This window comes from Macrobrachium nipponense, chromosome 14 (assembly GCF_015104395.2).
Source record: "Macrobrachium nipponense isolate FS-2020 chromosome 14, ASM1510439v2, whole genome shotgun sequence".
In the NCBI taxonomy this organism is placed as follows: domain Eukaryota; kingdom Metazoa; phylum Arthropoda; class Malacostraca; order Decapoda; family Palaemonidae; genus Macrobrachium; species Macrobrachium nipponense.
In genome coordinates this window covers 58,622,408-58,642,545 of record NC_087207.1, presented here as the reverse complement: position 1 = coordinate 58,642,545, position 20,138 = coordinate 58,622,408, and the positions used below count along the sequence as shown (strand labels likewise).

Genomic DNA, 20,138 nt, shown 5'->3' with positions numbered 1-20,138 from the left:
GCAAGGTAAAGGTGAAGTAGCAACACTATTAGAGAGTAAGAAATCAAAGGGAACAGATGCAAGTAAAAGACAGAAATGGAGACCAAAAGGTCACTGCAAAGATCCTTTGACACCATTAACACTAAGCTGCATAATAAACACTAAGCAGCAACCCTCATGGAGTTGAGATCCCTTAAAACCTTTGAAATTTAGGGAAGAATCAGCTGGCAAACATTTGTTGTTTACTGTGAACTTATTTCTGAGTCTATAAATGGGTAAGTACATAATTTCAGTTTGAGCAGACAAATGGAATATGGGTTATACCAGTAAGAATGATTCTCAGTCAATGGCCAAGATGCTATTTGGGGTAGTAATAAAAGTAAAGAATGAATTTCCCTTTCTTCTATCTTAGGCCTCATGGAACACCTACAAGAGATTTTAAAAATTAGGAGAGATCAGATGGATGTCTCACTTGAAAACTAAGACTACAACACCTGTGTTGATGGCAAAAATTATGGTGGATGGTGTCCTCCAAATGAAGACAGATAAAACTGATGTGTAGTTTCCTAGTCAGTTTTACAATAAACAAGCAGTATGTTAATACTTTCTCTTTAATATATGATAACATTGCCCACTAGTAATGTAGAATCTGCTGTCTGTGAAAGATTTATCTTTAACACTTGATGTTGTTCATTCGAACCGCATAAAATCTTTGCACCGAGTTGGACAACACAGGCTACACACCAAGTTCTTGCCTGAGAGATAAATGCAGATCATGCTTCATGTCACTAATTTAATATAGTAATCATCTGGTTCGTCAAAAGAAAACAGAAACAATTACCGGACCGTTTAATTGTATTCTTAGCTTTATATAGATTTTCTGGCTCAAGAATTAAAATAGTTCCAGAAAGGCTGGTTTTAATTTTTTTAATTTTAATTATATGTATACCAACTTAGATTTTTTACTTCTACTTTTTACAGAAAAGTGAATTATACAATTTTTACTACTACTTTTCACAGAAAAGTGGATTATACAAGTACAACAAGGAATTTATCAAGAACATCAATGCAGCACAGAACAGCTGGGTGGCTGATGTGTATCCTGAATATGAACACATAACTATGATGGATCATCTAAGACGAGCTGGTGGAAGAGCGTGAGTAATCATCAGTTGCTTGAATGCTTTGTAGCAATTTGAAGTGTCTATTAAATTTGTTTATAATTTACACTAAACTTCCCAGATTTACGCTATCACAAATCAGGGATTTCTCTATGGAACATACATAGACATTATTCGCAGAAAATTCACCTATTCGGGGTGTGTATCTTTCACTGAGAAATAGTCACCAAAAAGTACTGTATTTTCATATCATTCTTATGACTAAATGCACTCTTTTGATAAAACTATCAAAATACTCAGCTATAAGCATTTTTAAAGTTTTTTTTTGTGTGTTTGAACTATCAAAATATGCAGTTCTAAGCATTTTAAGAGGGGCTTTAAGTATTCACAGATTTTAACAATTCGCCGGGGGTTGTACCTATCCCCCGCGAATCCGGGGAGGTTACTGTAGTTGTATTATCAAGCTTTTTATGAATAATATCCTCTATTTACAGTAAACAATACAAAATTACCATTGCTTATGAATGTCTTATTCCACCAGATCAAAGATTCTCAATAGACCCACTCCAGCTCCAGCAACTTTCGTAACTCGCTTACGTGACCTCTCATTACCACCAACTTGGGATTGGCGTAATGTCTCTGGAATTAACTATGTTTCACCCGTTAGGTACGATTTCTTCATTGTAAAAAGTTCTGAATAAAAGTATTCCATATATGTATGGTGATTTGGAAACATTCAAAATGCTGTATATATGAAAATACTATGACATTTATTCTACTTTTATACAAATCCTTACAGAAACCAAGCTAACTGTGGGTCTTGCTATGCTTTTGCATCAATGGCTGCACTTGAAGCCCGAGTAAGGATACTTACAAACAACCACCAGCAGCCTGTGTTTGCACCTCAAGATGTTGTAGGATGCTCAAAGCTTTCTCAGGGTTGTGATGGAGGTTTTCCATACTTGATTGCTGGAAGGTTTGTTCCAAGACTTTTCCTTGTATAATACATGTGGTAATAAAACTTTGGGTGGGTGTGAATCCCTTCACAAGTAAACTTTTACCATTTTTTAAAATTTTCTTCCAAGATAACAGCAGTACAGAATGAATATATGATTAAATCTGCAAGTGTGCCTATAAATTCACAGGAAACCATGTTCTTTTGAGCAATTGTTAAATGACCACTGTTGGTTATTGTTGAAAATCATAAGATAAATTCAGAAAAGACCAAATACATACCTTTGGAAATCTTTTCAATGCATAAATATACTTTGTATGCAATTCCCCGTGGGTATCACATATATTTTTAAAGCATATATTTTACATTCACAATGAACGCTGTTTTGGAAGTAGATGCAGTACATGTAGTACACATTTATATTCAGTTAAGTTATTTGGAAGAAAATTTTATGCTTATTCCATTTAAGAAAATTCTTTGTATCACTACATTTCTATTATGAACAGGTACGCTCAGGATGTTGGTGTAGTTGAAGAGACATGCTCACCATACGAAGCAAAAGATGATGTCTGCCGTACTGACACAAATTGTGCCAAGCACTATACAGCATACTATCGTTATGTGGGAGGTACAGTATGGTTCTAAGACACTTAAATTTGAAAGTGACAATGTCTCTGATACCAAACTTCTAACAAGTAATTAATATTGATGTTTCTATTTATTCAAGCTGAATAAAATGAACTTTACTGTAAAAACTACTTTTGAAAATAGCTAAATTCACCTCCTTGAGGTTTAGAAAAATTATATAGATTGTCATTTATTACAGTACAGCTCAGTTGTATCACCAGTGACTTCCCTCAGTGGTGGTACTAAATTGTAATTTAGTCAAAAGTGAAAATATAAGTTTGCAGTAAAGTGAAGCATAAATGCAAGCCACGCGGACTCAAAATACTTGTAGTGGGCAGAGTGAACTAAAGACATACTTAGTATGGGATGTGCCACAGAATATACAGACTATATGAATCAGAATGTGGGTTCAACACAATTGAAAGAGTACTGCTTACATAATAAGGGCCCCATGACATGCAAATCAAGCCTATATCCAGGCAGCTCGGCATATTCATTTCATGATAGATCTGCAACATTTTCAATCAAGGTTATGTCAGTATCAAAGTGGTTGACTGGTTCATAGTACAGGAGTCCAATACAACACAAAGTAATTAAAAAAGAATTACACCTCTTTTTCAGGATACTACGGGGCTTGTAATGAGGAGGAAATGAAGTTAGCCCTGGTAAAGGGAGGACCAATGCCTGTGGGGTTGGAAGTATATGATGACTTCCTTCATTATAAGGGTGGAATTTACCATCATACCGGTCTCCTGGACAGATTTAATCCCCTTGAGGTAAGACTAAATCTAACAGTAAGTTTTGCAACCTGGATATGTATTTACTTCTGTACAGGTTCTGTGCATGCAAAAGTTTAATGTTTAATTTAATATCTCCATGGTTACAGAGATCTTAGGAATTTCTGATAACTAGAAATACCTCTGATTCTGGATTATCAACATATCAATGGAATGTTTGATTATTATCATCATTACAAGAAGTTTAACCAGATCATCAAGACACTACTAGGTTTTTAGGACTATTTAAAAGGATTTGTTCCTCAATGAGGGTCGAAACTGGTGTTGCACAGTTAGTGAAGTTGAACAGATAGGTGCAAAAAGATCAGCAAGAACTGGTGGGAAGTAAGACAGAAAGCTAAAGGGTAGCTTCAAAATACCTTAGTAATTCTCTATGCAGTGCTGCACAATCCACTGGGTTAGTGGTATTCCTCTACAGGGGCCACAATATGTAATGTTTAAGTTTCAAAACTCCTGGTAGAATACATTGTAAAAAACTTACTAGCTTTCATGTAGAAACTGTAGATAGATTTTCATGACAGATTTTCATGCCTGAATTGCTGGATGATTAGTTATGTGCTTTGTAGTATTTCAAAGAACTGAATATTCTGCTTAAGTTATTTTGCAACATTATAGAGGTTATTGGCAACTGTCATAAATGTTTGTAACTTTAGTGGTTAGATAAAGAATGGACTTTTAAGCATTGAATAGCATGTCTCTAATTTTCTAATTAAATAATGACAGTGTTCCTTATTTAAAGCAAAGCAGATATAGAAATCAAATTTAGCCAAGTCATGCAAGGTAACATTAATTATGGAAGAAGGGACTTAACACAATTACGTAATTAAAAAAATAAATGAAAGGCCAAGGATGAAATTACTGCTAAGAGGAAAAGATTTTAGACATCAAGTAGCAGGAACTAAATAGCAGCAACAAGGCCCAAGCCATGGTCAGCCCATATCAGTTTTCAGTTGAAAATATTTTTCTAATCGTCACTAATTAACCAAAAAAACTATATATAATTCCTAATTTTAAAATTTAAATATTTTCCCTTTCAGCTTACAAATCATGCAGTATTACTCGTTGGATATGGTGAAGATGAAGAAACTGGTGAAAAGTTCTGGAGCATCAAAAACTCCTGGGGAGAGTCTTGGGGAGAAGGAGGATACTTCAGAATCCGTCGTGGGGTAGATGAGTGTGCCGTTGAGTCTTTGGGTGTGGAAGTGGTACCAATACCATGAAAGTATTTTTCTAACCAAGAGAGGTAGTCTTTTGACTCAAGCCTTAACTAGTAAGCACAATTTTTTAAGTCTATCTTAGCACTGTTTAAGTGAATTTTCCATCTTTGATAAACCAGGGCTTTGTGTACTACGTATTGTACTATGTAAGGTGAATTACTGCTGACTGAATAAAATTACTTTTTTATACAATGTAGTGCTTTTCTTCCTTTACAGGTTAGAGTTTTACTAAAAGGTCTGTACTGCAATGATATTTTGCTTTGCAGCTTATCTATTTTTCAAATTCAAACAAAAAGACTGATGTTCTAATTTTTGTAATGAGAAAATGTTTTCTACATAAATTAAAAAGGTTAAGAAAAAGTTCTATAGAACATATACTCCTTTCAATATGGAAATATATAATCAGAAATCATATTTGATTTATAAATTACAAAGTGTACCCCTTAATGTATGACTCATATTTGCCAGTTACTATAGTACAATGTTGAAATAAATTGTAACTTACAGGATTGTATCCATGTAAGATCAGCACCTACATTAGCCATGACATTTAATTCTACAGATTCCTTTGTCTTATATATATTTCATAATTACAGTGCATTTACATTCTTTTTAATTGTTTTTCTTATACGTATTTGCACATTCTCCTTAATATTTCATTAATTTTATCTGGTACCTTTTTTAAATTTACAGTATCTTTTCAATACCATTTCATTACTCTTACTATCATCACTTGAAAACTGATGTAATTCATTACAAGGTCCCTTAGGCAGATTTCTTGATTATCACCTTTTTGGCAGGTTGTTCCCACCTGTAAAAAAAAAAATTATGTGCAAGTAGTGTTTGAACTCTAACAGAAAGATAAGACATTAAAATATACTAAGGCCTAGCTATATTCTGGATTTCATTTAGACTCTTAATTTGGGGGCAACATGTAGTTATACTAGCTATATTTTAAAGCATGATAATCAGCATAAGAGGCTGCAAGTTGTATGCTTGACCATGCACTGATGTAACACCTTGCAACTCTTATGTACATGAAAGATACCCATTGTGGCTACTCACATATTAAACAAACAAGCAGCCAGAATTTTTATTCGTGTATGCATTAATTTCTTAAATTCATATTGCAATAATTTCATAAGCAACCAAATTCTGCTTGCCGAAGTACATAATTAGTAACCAAGTTCTCATTATCAAATTTTGCAGCACCCTACAGAAGACAATTTTGTAAGTTTCTGCATTTTACTTTTTTCTCATTCCTCTTGATCTACTTCAATCTACCTTTTCAACTTCATTAATTTTTCCTGTTCCAATTTTCACCTCATTTAGATTAAATCCTACATGAAAACAGCCTCAAAATTTGAGTCAGCAATACTGGTGAACTACTTTATGATAACAATCATTACAAATGTCCACAATCTACTAAATAATACCATAAAAAGCTTTTTGAGAAATCAGAAAATTTCCCAAGAGAAAAATTTTATAAAATTTCAAAACCTCATGGAAGCAAGCAAATGCTATCCAAGTACCAAGTGGCAAAGCACTCAAAATTGCAAAAATTAAATTTAATGACATATAGCTTGGAAATGATGCTCTGAAGATCTTGATAATACAAGTGCCTCCCTTTTTTCTCGGAAATGGAAATATTTTAAGTGAAAAACAAAAGCAGATTCTGACAACATTTCAGGCAACAATGATTGGATGGACCTTCCCACAGAACAGTATTCCCTCAAATCTATGTATCTGAGCAAAGGTTGAATATTACTTTTCTACTTAGGTATAACTTTACCAGTTATTTAAGCCAAATATATAACGTGGTTTATACTGGCATATGAACACAATAATCTTGAAATTGTTTCATGTTAACTAAATTATCTCATGCCATCATAATGGGTCAGAAGAGAAGAAGAAAACTGAATGATAAAGAAAATAAATTAATCCAAAACATTGGCTGGTTAATTGAGTTGGAAAAGATGATATTTGAGAGAACAATCATGTAGCTACCTACAATATTTTCAACACACTTGCCTAGTAAAATCTCGTTCCAAAACAAAATGAGAAAGTCAATTTACCATTCTTGCACTGTGTACTCAGTACATTTTTATATGGCAAATTTATCAAATACATAACATATTCTACTGCTGTAATCTAAGTTCTTAAATGGGGGTGCCATTCATATGACAGACTTCTTTACAGTTTTTCTACGGCCACTAACAGCTTTTTTCTTTTACTTTTCATACATTTCCTTTGTCTCTCTCTGTCTAGCAGTTCAACTTCTCAATTTTTTCCTTCTCCAATTTTTACTTATTTAATTTTAATAACACACATCACTTGGGACCATTTTATGAGTCTGGAAATATGAAATAGTGATCTAATTAACTGCTCTTCCATATAAAAAAAAAACTTTAACAAACTGATCACACAAAATATCCAGTAATGTCTAAATGGAAATCTATCTCAAGTAGTTAGGATATTCAAAATATCTTGAAGGAAATTTCAGTGGTCATTATATACACTCCTTCAATAACACCATTATTACTACCACAGTAATAAAACCTGACCACTGCGTCAAATTCAGATATTCTCAGAAAACTGGCATGAACAAAAATGATATTGTTATTTTACAATAAAGTTTTGTACATACTTACCTGGCAGACATATACGATTGATGGCCCGCCCAGCCTCCCCTCAGGAGACAGGTATAAGAGAGAAAAAATCTGGCAAGAAAGGTATGTTGGTTCCTACACCCGCTTCCCAACGGCGGGTAAGGTAGATCACCTGACCTACCTGTCGCGTTAGCCGCGAGTTTTGAATTCTGTCGTGACGTCAGAGACGTAAGCTAAGTATATGTCTGCCAGGTAAGTATGTACAAAACTTTATTGTAAAATAACAATATCATTTTTGTACATGAACTTTCCTGTCAGACATATACTTAGCTGATTGACACCCTTGGTGGAGGGTACAAGACAGAAAATAACAAAGAAAAGGTAAACAACACCTGTTGTAGGATAAAAATAACCTTGGTTCTTACCTGTTTAGGCTGAAGACTTCATAGATACTGTCTATTAGTCTGCATAGCCATAAGAGCTACAGCGAGGGCGTGACCTACAGCTGAAAAGACTCTTTGGGTCTACTAACGGGACTTGATATCCGCTTACTTAGTAGAATCCAAGTCGGATCATGTCAATGGGGGTTCGCCCTCTTCTATGACAGAACCTGTCCACTACCAACGCAGGGAGCTTCAAACCAAATCCGATCACCTAACCAAACTAAAGTTATTAGTATTACGAAACGAAAAAAGATGCCTACCTGCATCATTTTTCATACAACCATATGAACTCAATTAACAAACAAAAAAAAACAAGGGAAAAAACTACTAAGGATATGTTCCAGCTCCCTGCCCCAGCACCGAATACGCCGATACGTACGGGCCTAACGCGAAGCACTCGTCATACGTAATACTGACGTCTTTTAGGTAGTGGTTGGCGAATACTGAATTACATCTCCAGAATGTAGTTTTCATCAGATTCTGAAGAGACATATTCTTCTTAAAGGCCAAGGAAGTGGCAATTGCTCTCACTTCATGAGCCTTGACTTTTAGGAGCTTGAAATGTTCTTCATTACAAGATCTATGTGCTTCTTTCACAACACTTCTAATGAAGAAAGACAGCGCATTTTTCGACAATGGTCTGCTGGGGTCCTTTACAGAGCACCATAGTCTGTCCTCAATGCCCTTAAGGGTTTTCTTCTTCTGAAGGTAGTATTTTAAACTCCTAACAGGGCAAAGAGTTCTTTCAGGTTCTTCCCCTACTAGGGCAGATAACCCACGAACCTCAAAGTTCCTTGGCCAAGGATTTGAGGGGTTCTCATTTTTTGCTAAAAACGAAGGAAGGAAGGAACAAACCACGGAATCTCCTTTGAAACCTACCCTTCCTTCTAGGGCATGAATCTCACTAACCCTTTTAGCGGATGCTAAAGCCATGAGAAAGAGAGCTTTCCTCGTGAGATCTTTGAAGGAGGCTAAATGTGGTGGTTCAAACCTAGCGGACCTCAGGAAACGAAGAACCACATCAGATTCCAACTTGGAACTTCGTTCGAAGTTTTCTTGGAAGATTCAAAAGATCTTAATAGATCATGAAGATCTTTGTTATTCGAAAGATCTAAATTCCTATGTCTGAACACCGCAGCCAGCATGCTTCGGTATCCTTTGATAGTAGATACTGCCAAACCGCATTTTTCTCTGAGGAAAACTAGGAAATCTGCTATCTGAGTCACAGAGGTACTGGAAGAGGAAAACTTCTGGTTCCTGCACCACCGGCGAAAGACGTCCCACTTCGACTGGTAGACTTTAAGGGTCGAAGGTCTTCTAGCTGAGGCGATAGCCTTAGCAGCTTTTGTCGAAAACCCCTTCGCTCTGACAAGACTTTTGACAGTCGAAAGCCAGTCAGATTGAGAGCGGGGAGGTTTCTGTGATACCTGTCGAAGTGGGGTTGTTTGAGCAAATCTTGTCTTTGTGGAAGTGCTCTTGGAAAGTCCACCAACCATTCCAGTACCTCTGTGAACCAATCTTGGGCGGGCCAGAACGGAGCTACTGCGTCATTCTTGTCATCTCCGAGATAGCAATTTTCCTTGAGGGTTTGTCCCAGTACTTTGAAGGGGGGAAAGGCGTAGACGTCTAGCCCTGTCCAATCTAGGAGAAACGCATCCACTGATACTGCTCCTGGGTCTGAGATCGGGGAGCAGTAAAGTTCGATTCTTGCGTTCTTTGCTGTTGCAAAGAGATCGATGTGAGGTCTGCCCCATCTTCTCCACAGGTCTTGGCATACCTCTGAGTGGAGGGTCCACTCGGAAGGCAGGAGTTGATTCTTCCTGCTCAGGAGATCGGCCCTGACGTTCCTTTCTCCCTGTACGAATCTGGTGAGAAGACTGATCTTCCTTGTTTGAGACCACAGCAGAAGATCCCTTGCTGTTTCGTACAGGGAGAAGGAGTGCGTCCCCCCCTGTTTTTTTATGTATGCCAAGGCTGTTGTGTTGTCCGAATTGACCTGCACTACTGCATTTCGGACGTGGGGTTCGAAGGCTTTCAATGCCATCCAGACTGCCATCAACTCTTTCTTGTTGATGTGCCAGGACACCTGATCCCCCTTCCAGGTGCCTGACACTTCTCTTGTCCCGAGTGTCGCTCCCCAACCTGCTTCCGATGCGTCGGAAAACAACACATGGCTGGGGTTCGGCATGTAAAGAGACATTCCTTCCACAAAACGAAGTGGGTTGTTCCACCACCGAAGGTCTCTCTTGATTTCCCTTGAGATCTTGAAGGAGAACTCCAGATCTAGGGAGAGACGCCTCCAGTTCTGGTATAGGAAGAACTGTAGAGGCCTGAGATGCAACCTTCCTAGAGAAACGAATTGCTCCAGCGAGGAGAGTGTCCCCACCGCAGACCTCATCCACTCCCTCGCTGTGCATGCATCTTTCTCTAGGAAGGTCGTTATTTTCTCGTAGCAACGAGCTATCCTCTCTGGCGACGGAAAAGCCCGAAAAGCCAGAGAAGCTATCCGAATCCCCAGATAGATCCGCTCTTGACTGGGGATTAATTGAGACTTCTGGAAGTTCACCAGAAGTCCCAGAGAACTTGCCAATGTAAGGGTCTTTTGAAGGTCCTCCAGACATCTTTCTTGAGACTGCTCTGATTAGCCAGTCGTCGAGATAAAGCGACACCCTCACTCCCTCCAAATGTAGCCACTGCGCCACGTTTTTTCATTAACCCGTGAAAAAACTTGGGGTGCCAGTCTATTAGGCCGAAGCACAAGGCCTTGAATTGGAAGATGTTTCCTCCCATCATGAATCGTAGATACTTCCGTGAAGAAGGATGGATCGGCACATGAAAGTAAGCGTCCTGAAGGTCTAGAGACACCATCCAGTCCCCTGGACGAAGAGCCGCTAACACTGAGGAAGTTGTCTCCATGGCGAACTTCCTCTTTTCCACAAAGACGTTCAGGGCGCTTACATCCAACACCGGTCTCCATCCTCCTGAGTTCTTCGGAACTAGGAATAGTCTGTTGTAAAAGCCCGCAGAGCGGGGATCTTTCACTAGTTCTATAGCCTCCTTCTCTAGCATGAGATCTACTGCTAGAGAAAGGGCTTGATTCATGATGGGGTCCTTGTACTTGGCTACCAACTCCCTCGGAGTTGTCGTCAATGGTGGTCTTGACGAGAAGGGAATGAGGTATCCTTTGCTGACAATCGATAGGGACCAATTGTCTGCCCCTTTGTGGGCCCAGACGTCGGCAAATTTCAGTAGTCTGGCACCCACTGATGTCTGGAGTCCTTGATCTGCTAATTTCTTCCCGTCTGACTGACTTAGAGAAGGTTTTACCTCTCTTAAAAGGTCTAGTCCCTCTGGTTGCAGAACCTCTGACAGCGGGTCCTCCTCGAAAGGGCTCCTGTCTCAGAGGAGTCTCTTTCTTGGCCTTGGGGTTGGAAGACAGAGCGAGGTTTCCTGCCGCCTGGGCTAACATGTCCTGAGTAGCCTTAGCTGAAAGGGCACTCGAGACATCTTGAATAATTTTCTTGGGGAACAGAAGAGGAGAGAGTTGAGCATACATAAGCGAGGCCCTTTGCGCATGTGACACTGCCTTCGTGAGAAACGAACAGTAGACCGACCGTTTCTTAATCACTCCAGCCTCCAAACAGTGAGGAGACTTCACTCGATCCGTCTCTCACTGCTTTATCCATGCAAGTGAGGACACAGTTAAGATCTTCAGGAGACAGAGAATCTGGGGTCTGGGTCTTATTAGCCAGAACACCTAAAGACCAATCAAGGAAGTTGAAAACTTCCAGGACTCGGAACATTCCCTTCAGTAGGTGGTCAAGTTCGTTCATTCCCACACGTAGTCTTGGCGGACAAGAGGGCGGAACAACGAGCAGAATCCACCAATGAAGAGAAGTCCGAGTCCGCAGACGAAGGGAGAGCGAGGCCTAAAGGTTCTCCCGATTCGTACCAGAATCCCAATCTGCCAGTCAGTTTAGACGGAGGGAAAGAAAAAACCGTCTTCCCTTTCTCTTCCTTAGAAAGGAGCCATTCCCCAAAACCTCTAAGCGCCTTCTTCATGGAAACAGTAGGTTTCATCCTTACACAAGACGAAACCTTCGACGTCTTCGAAGTGGAGAATAACGAAAGAGGAGAAGGGGGAGCCACAGGAGAAAGGATATCTCCAAACTCTTGCAGGAGTAACTCTGTCAGCCTCTTATAGGAGGAAACAGAGGAGTCTTTTGGTCCTTCTTCTTCTGAGGGGTCCTGTTCTTCTAGAGCTGAAGAGCCCTCATGATCCTTAGAGGCGCGACTATTCTTAAAAGTCTCTAGAGGAAGTAAGACGTATACGTCTTGGAGACAATGCTTCAGAAATGTGTCTACTTGCAACATCCTTCTTGTCTGGAGGAGTGCGTTTCCCAGATTCTTGGAGCCTAACAGGAGTAAGTCGGCAGTCAGGCGCAGAGCGCCTGTTTGAAGAAGAACTTCTATCAGGCTCTTGGCGCCTATCCAAAGGAGAGCGGCTACCAGGCGAACAGCGCCTGCCATACGAGAAGCGCCTACCAGGCTCTTGGCACCTGAACCGAGGCGAGAGAATCTCTGGCGACGAGCGCCTACTAGGTGAGCGCCTACAAGGGGAGAAGCGCCTGCTAGGCTCTCGGCGCCTGACTCGAGGAGAGTGAAAGTCGGGAGAAGAGCGCCTGCCAGGAGAAACGCGCCTAACAAGCTCTTGACGCCTGTCCAGCGAAGGGCGCCTGTCCGATTTAGGGCGCTTGTCAACCGGAGAGTGGAGGCGAGACAAGGAGCGGCTACGAGGCGAGTAGCGCCTACTAGGCTCTTGGCGCCTGTCAAGGGGAGCGATCCTGTCTCGAGAAAGAGCGTCTGTAGGGTGAAGATCTCCTACGCGCAGTTTGCTCCTTGTCCGAAGGAGAAACCTGTCTGTCAGGCGAATGGCGCTTAGACGCAGATGTGATCTTGTCCGAAGCAGAAAGTCTCCTGCGAGAATCCGAACGCACAGGTGAGCGCGCCGCTTCCGTCGAATAGTGAGAGTCAGGAGAGGGGAGCCTGGACTTCTTTACAGGAAGCGAGACGTCCTTCCTACGACGAGAAGACACGCCAAGAGAGCCAGCCAGAGCCGAAATCTGCGCCTGAAGGTTAGCCAACACCCTTGCAGGAGAATTCACAAACTCGTGAACAGGTGACGAGGCTCGACCTCCGCTCGGGGAACGATACTCCTGAGATCTCTTACGCTTCTTCGCTTCCACCTCAGGCTCTTCCGAAAAAACTTCAGGGCTGGAAGGGCGGGCGCAGGGAGCGTTCCAGGCTCTCTTCGAAGGGCGCGAGGCTTCCGAAGAGCTCCATCCTCGTTTAGGAGAAGGCGAAGGCGAAGACGAGAAGCATTGGCGCAAAATTTCTCTCTTGGAGCGATCCAAGGTAGCCTGGGAACGATCAACAGGAGCTACCGAGGGGACGCCTGACCGTTGGGGATGCTCCCTAACCTTCCTGCGGCTTTCGACTTTCCTCCTCCACTGGGACTGGGAGTCTGGAAGAGGTCTAGGCCTGGAAGCATTAGGGAGCCGATCAGACGCACCCTCCACTGCACTGGGTTCACTGCACAAATCACTATTGGAATCACTCTTACCTTCTAATTGTTTGATTTTCCTCTCCATACTGCGAATGGTGGCTTTCATGGAGGCCACTTCCGAAGGCGCATCTTCGGCTTCGGTGCAGGGAGCAGGAGCTGAAACTGACAAAGGAGCTACTTCTAAAATAGGATTATCTATATCCAACTCGCTAATACGAGATCTACTACTGCTCCTGGAAGAAGCTTTCCTAACTTTATCCTTTTCAAGCTTCCTCAAGTAGGAAGACAAAGACTTCCATTCATCCTCATTCAGCTTTTCACATTCATTACAAGGATTATTAAAGGTGCATTCATTCCCTCTACACTTCAAACATACCGTGTGAGGGTCTACCGCAGCTTTCGGTAGCCTCACCTTACACTCAGTCATACAACAAACTCTAAACATAGCAGTTTTCTTAGTATCAACATCAGACATCATGAATCCAAGAAAAATCCAAAGAAAAGTCCAATACGTAACTGTCCACAAATCGCGAATGCCAGGCCAAAAGATCGGGTACTTCACCAAAAGTCCGTAGAAACAATCCAGGGCGAAAACGAGAAAAGAATCCAACTGTAAAGAGGTACCGACAACAGGTGTGGTCGACACCGACGACAGAAAAAATCTGACAAGAAAGGTATGTTGGTTCTTACACCCGCTTCCCAGCGGCGGGTAAGGTAGATCACCTGACCTACCTGTCGCGTTAGCCGCGAGTTTTGAATTCTGTCGTGACGTCAGAGACGTAAGCTAAGTATATGTCTGACAGGAAAGTTCATGTACAAAAATAATAATTCTTGATGTGCACAACTGGATCAAGAAGATGGACAGCTAACAGAAAGACAGCAAAAGGAACATATAAAACAAACGTAAAGAAAAAGTAACACTGCTGCATGATGAAGGGACTGGGCAGAGAACTTTTAATACTTCTTACCAGGATTACTAAAACAATAAACATGAATACTTACCACTCTGTGAGTAGTTTGTTAACTCTAGTAAGATGCTGGCTTCCCTCAGAGATTTTCTTCTCATAAAGATCTGTCACTCTCATTAATTCTTCCTCAAGTTCCTCATCATTCGTTTTAGCTCTCTCAACTAGTTCTGAATACAAATAAAGTTGTCAATTTATAACATGACGTAACATTAAACATATAAGATAGAAGTTCCCATAAATAACTAAAATCTTTAATGATTGAGGTACCTACATCCAAAAACTCCCATTGAACTGGATCAACAGACTTAAAAATTTGATACATTATAAGCAAAATCTACAATATTTTCTGGATTCTTTATTTCATATATGGAAACAGAATCCCAATAGGGTTCTTTTAGTAAATCTTAAAAGCAAATAGTTCAACTAATACAAACTAGGCCTTTACTTACTTACTTAACATTTATATCTATCAAAGTAAATAATACAAAATTAGAGACTAATCAATATCAGACAAAGAAAAGCAAAATAAAAGGTGAACAGAGAAACAATTTACATAATAAACAGCAATTTAACCGAGGCTCACCTTCACAACGGATTATCTTCTTTATACAATCAGACTGGGGGAAAGTGTGAGAAACTCTTAAAAGCAAAGACAATGATGGACCTAAAAACCATCAAAATTGGGAATAAAATCCAATAATACTTCTATCATTCCATTACATGCCTGTTCTGAAAGTCACAAACCAAACAGAGGGTCACCCATTAATCACTTGAGTAAAAACACTCACCTTTTACATCTTGCCGTGTGATGACTTTCCCTTTCTTCTGAGATGAGGATGCTGCCTCCTTGAGAGAGAGCAATTGCTCCATCTGCTTCTTTAAGGAAGTTATGTGGTTGACAGTTTCTACCACCTGTTTATAAACCCCATCCCAGCTTAACAGGCTTGATCCCAATGTGGTTAACGCTTCTAATCCAGCATCTACTTGGCTTTTGTCAAACCATAACATAGAAGATGTGGTCATCTTTACTTTAGGCAATGTTCCATACCTGAAATTAATTTTTTGTTTTTTGAAATGCATAATTATCAAAAATTATTTTCTTACAATTTCCAACTACAGCAATTGCAGAATTGCTCAAATTCAACCAGTCCAGCTCCAAGATATTTAAACAATATAACAAGCAATGATTGTTTTGCCAAATAATAATTTTCTAGGGTACCAATATCATTAAATCAAATTTTGTACTACATATATACTACAAGCAATACAAAAACTAAATCGTTCATTATAAAAATTTAAATATTAAACAGATTTTTTATTTGATACATACACACCACTTTTTTTACTCCTATCAAAATGTATGCAAGGCAAGAGCCACATGCTAATTCCTACTGATAAACAAGTGAAGTGAAGACCTTACCAGCTGTACTTAATGCAATTACTGCCTCAGTAAGCTGTGGTGTTCATGTACTTATGCTTTTAAGGTCTGGGAGGAGAGCATTCCCAAAAAGACATTTGTATTTATAAAACACAACTATCATTTTCATCAAACTATCGATTTTCCTGCACAATACTGATACATACTTTTAGGAAAGAGGCAAAGTTGCATTTTCAGCAGGGAAAAAAAAAGGCAAATAAACATTATAGAACACAAAAATTAGATACAATGTACGTAAATGATATAATCAAGGAAATTATAAATGTATGTAGTGGACCATGACCTGGAACCTGATATAAGGGTTAAAGAGCTTTTAAGGAGTGCCCAACCTAACATTAGGCCTGATATATAAAAACAAAGGCCTAGTTTACTGAAAATCTGTAAGCGAGAGTAGACATAATGAGGTTTATGTCAAAGAAACACACATTCTTGAGAACACTAACAAGCATCATTAATAAAAAATCATTAATGCTAGTTCAAACATAAAATATTTAGAACTCATCTCTACTTCTTGACAACTCCCATTACTCTGGATTTCATAGCCTACAAAAGTACTGTCTAAAAGCAAAGCAGTGCGTTTGATCTAACAAAACATAAAACCACTTCAAATACACTAATGTCCTACCATATTTCTTCTTATCAAATAAAGGCCAGACCTGGGAATGTGATATATCACATTTAAAAGCCATGTACATAATGAGAATAAAAAAATGAGAAATAACATACAGTATACACCCAGAACCAATTAACATGTTTCAACAATGAAATATAAATTTTCATAATAAAATTTATTATTTGGATACTTACCTACTGTTAAATTTAGCTATATCTCCCCGCCGATTAGGAGAGTCGGCATTCAAACAAAAAAATCGAATGGCTGCCCGGATGACTGTCTAGTTTTACCCTGGTTCTCCCCGCCGCATTTGGTGTTTGTTTCGAATGTTTTAGCTCTTGTCAGAATTTTCCTTGACAGCCCACTAAGTTGTGGGGAGGCTGGGTGGGTCTACTTTAACAGTAGGTAAGTATCCAAATAATAAATTTTATTATGAAAATTTATATTATTTGAGATGAATCTTACCTTATTGTTAAATTTAGCTGATTCCCACATTAAGAGGATGGTGGGTGGGGGTAGTGCAGCTAAGAACAAAATAATTCCGCTCAGCCGATTCGATTCTAAAAGGTTTCCTTAATACGAAACCCAAAAACATTCTCACCTGATCTGGAATCCTTGGTGGATTTTACTACCACCAGAAGTTGGATCCATTTGGGAGGGGAGCAAGGCTCTCATACGTATGCAGCAAGAGCAGCCTTGCGGAGAAAACCGCTTCGATTCAGCCAGCACGAAACGCAAGCGGTATGAGGGACCCCTGTGCCTGGGTCCAATAGCCCTATCAAACGACAGTCACTTAAAATGAATACCTTTACAATATAAGGTACGCTCCTATGTGAAATTTGTACCTTCACGCTCCCCAAAATATTAAAACCTGGGATTTAAACGAAAGACCCTAAAGAACTGCTATTTTTTTGTTCAGGAAAAGACTTCCCACTATACTAGTAGCGGATTAAGGGCTTTACTGTTTTCAAACACAATTCTGTATACTTAAGGTAGTGCTTGGGCAAAAACTGAATTGTACTTCTACTGTGACACATCAATCCTATTCTGGAGCGACAAATTGACTTAACACTAAATGAAGTTGCAACTGCTGCTCACATTATGAATGTTTAACTTCAATAAGGTAGAAGATGTGGAGCTAGTTCTCATGCACTAGCCTATCCATTATGTCACAGAGGACCTTGTGTTCCTTGACAAAGTTTCTAAAATTTACAACACAAAAGGTTAACTTTGCCTCTTCCAGGCTTAACCTTCACAAATACATCTAGGTTTTCTAAAACACAAAACAAAAGTTAACTTTGCCTTCAAGTTTAACCACTGGCAAAGGTGTTATTAAAAATCACAATACAAAAGGTTAACTTTGCCTCTTCCAGGCTTAACCTTCACAAATACATTCTAGGTTTTCTAAAAGCACAAAACAAAAAGTTAACTTTGCCTTTAAGCTTAACCATTGGCAAAGACATCTAAGTTTTCTAATACCACAAAACAAAAGGTTGATTTTTGCCTCTTCCAGGCTAACCTTTGACCACAAAATGTTTTTTCTTAAAACCACAAAACCAAAGGTTAACTTTGCCTCTTCCAGCATTTACCTTTGACAAAGATGTTCAAGGTCTCTAAAAAGGATGATAAAAATGTTCTAGGTTTAACCTTTAAATTTAAATGCCAACAGGATAGAGAAGTTTCCTTCCTCCCCCCAGGGGGTTAAATTGGAATTCTTACAGGGAACTGTAAAGCATAGCCTTAACATCACCCTCATCTCTAAGCAGAAAGCAAAAATAGCATTTCCTCTACACCAGTTTTAAAGAAGGGTGCTGACAGTAATTTACTTAACCACTGCTAAATAAAAGGTTTTACAGTAAATTCAAATAAAGTTTAGACCCGCATCTAAACTCCGAGAGAGACTGATATAGAGATGAAGGGCTTCAATCTCAACACCTTACAGTGCTGGTCCTCACAAGATCTAAAGTACTGTACTTGATGCAATACCGAAGAAAGTACGTATGGAACGATAACTTTGGAAGTAGACAGTGAAAAGATTCCAGGTGCTGAAAATTCCACCAGAATGGTACCCTCAGTAACACACAGACCACTGCTTCTGACCCCAGGCCATGGCAGTTTTAAATTAAGGACAGCTCCTATGATAACTTGAAAATCTTATTATTGGGAGGGGACACTCTAACATCTCCAAGCAGTTAAGGAGATGCCTACGTCAATGGAACTGTATGGAATTGCGCTGTAGAGTTGATTTCTTCTCAACAGAAGAATGAGACATCTACCAAGAGCATTGGGAATTCTGAAAGTTTTGTCCTGAGGCTACAAGGGCTCTACAAAAGACTAAACAATTCTTGAAATGACAATTTGTCCAAAATTGCATTTTTCCTAACTATACAAACCTGAGGTCCTTTTACAATAGGAAGGTACTAGCGGCAGCTGGTAGGTCGTAAGCTTTCGAACAAGGGTTCGGTAGTTAACTGCTTGTCCGACAGGCGCGCGCGCGCGACTGGGAGGTAAACAAATCACTTTTGCTTTGGCCCAAGCAAAACTGCAGAGTGAGGGGTGGCATGAGGTGGGGCTATGTGTAAAAGGACCTCAGGTTTGTATAGTTAGGAAAAATGCAATTTTGGACAAATTGTCATTTGTTCCGACACGGCATACAAACCTTCGGTCCTTTTACAATAGGAAGACTCACTTCTTGGTGGGTGGAATCTGAGTCTTTTGTGAACAGACTGGTGTTCGCCCAACCTTGAAGCCTCCCTGGTCGTAGAGCGAGGGAGGGATCCAAGCCTCTGTCCGATTGATCAGGGTGTGCACCGCAGGATCAATGGTCGACCTCTGGACCGAGTACTAAGAGAGAGGCATGCGTATCTCTTCGTACCAGCAATGTAAAGACTTGTTCCTGTACGGAGCAATATAAAGTCATGGGTTTGACTCTTGTAGGCATCCACTTCCCCCCCTTGTAGAAGGAAGTGGTGGATATTCTGCTCCTACCCCTAGTGAAAGGGATAGGATGGGGCTCTGTCATATAGCTCACCTGCATCTCGTCCTCATCCAGCGTAGTGACGACCATGGCCCTCTGCCCACAGGTAGAGGGGAAGGAAAAGATGGAAGAGAGAGCCAGTCACTCACTCACTCACACATCCATCCACACAGTCACACCAGGACTCGATGCTGTTCAGCTGCGAGGGTCTGGGTTAGCTACACAACTTGTTGAGCAGCACCACGGGTCCCAAGGAAAATGTGTCCAAGGACCTGTGGGCAATATCCCGAAGGTAGGAAGGACGTAAAGGTAGTCTGGTAGACCAGACCCCTGCCTTCAGGACCTGCGCACACGGAGAAGTTCTTACGGAACGCCAACGACGGGGCAATACTTCTGACTTCGTGAGCTCTCGGACGGGACGTACGGATGTCGTCACTACCATCAGCCTCATACGCCCTCCTGATGACCTCACGCAGCCAGAAAGAAAGAGTGTTCTTGGATACTTCTTTCTTGGTACCCCGGTGCTAACGAGATGGCGTCGACACTCAGGCTGAGGTGGTCGAGTTCTCTTCAGATAGCGCCGTAGCGCCCTCACAGGACAAAGCAGCATCTCATCCGCATCATTATCGGTGAAGTCCAATAGGGAGGGAATCGTGAATGACTCGAACCTATCGTCAGGGACCGACGGTTTTCTGAGTCTTCGCAACGAAGTTCGGGACGAAATCGAGCGTCACAGATCCCCATCCCCTGGAGTGTCGTACATCATAGGAAAGACCATGAAGTTCCCCTACTCTCTTCGCCGATGCCAGGGCCAGCAAGAAGAGGGTC

At 40.4% G+C, this 20,138-nt stretch overlaps 2 protein-coding genes across 2 annotated transcripts in view; one reads left to right on the top strand and one right to left on the bottom strand.

The window, feature by feature from the left end:
- LOC135226537 (dipeptidyl peptidase 1-like) overlaps positions 1-20,138 on the top strand; it is a 40,774-nt gene that overhangs the window by 6,682 nt on the left and 13,954 nt on the right.
- LOC135226536 (uncharacterized) overlaps positions 5,058-20,138 on the bottom strand; it is a 70,930-nt gene continuing 55,849 nt past the window's right edge. The window contains exons 11-13 of the mRNA XM_064266189.1: positions 15,071-15,330; positions 14,317-14,449; positions 5,058-5,507 (exon numbers count right to left, since the gene is read on the bottom strand). Of these exons, the coding sequence (XP_064122259.1) occupies positions 5,462-5,507; positions 14,317-14,449; positions 15,071-15,330 (439 nt within the window). The 3' untranslated portion in view covers positions 5,058-5,461. The remainder of the gene's footprint in view (positions 5,508-14,316; positions 14,450-15,070; positions 15,331-20,138) is intronic.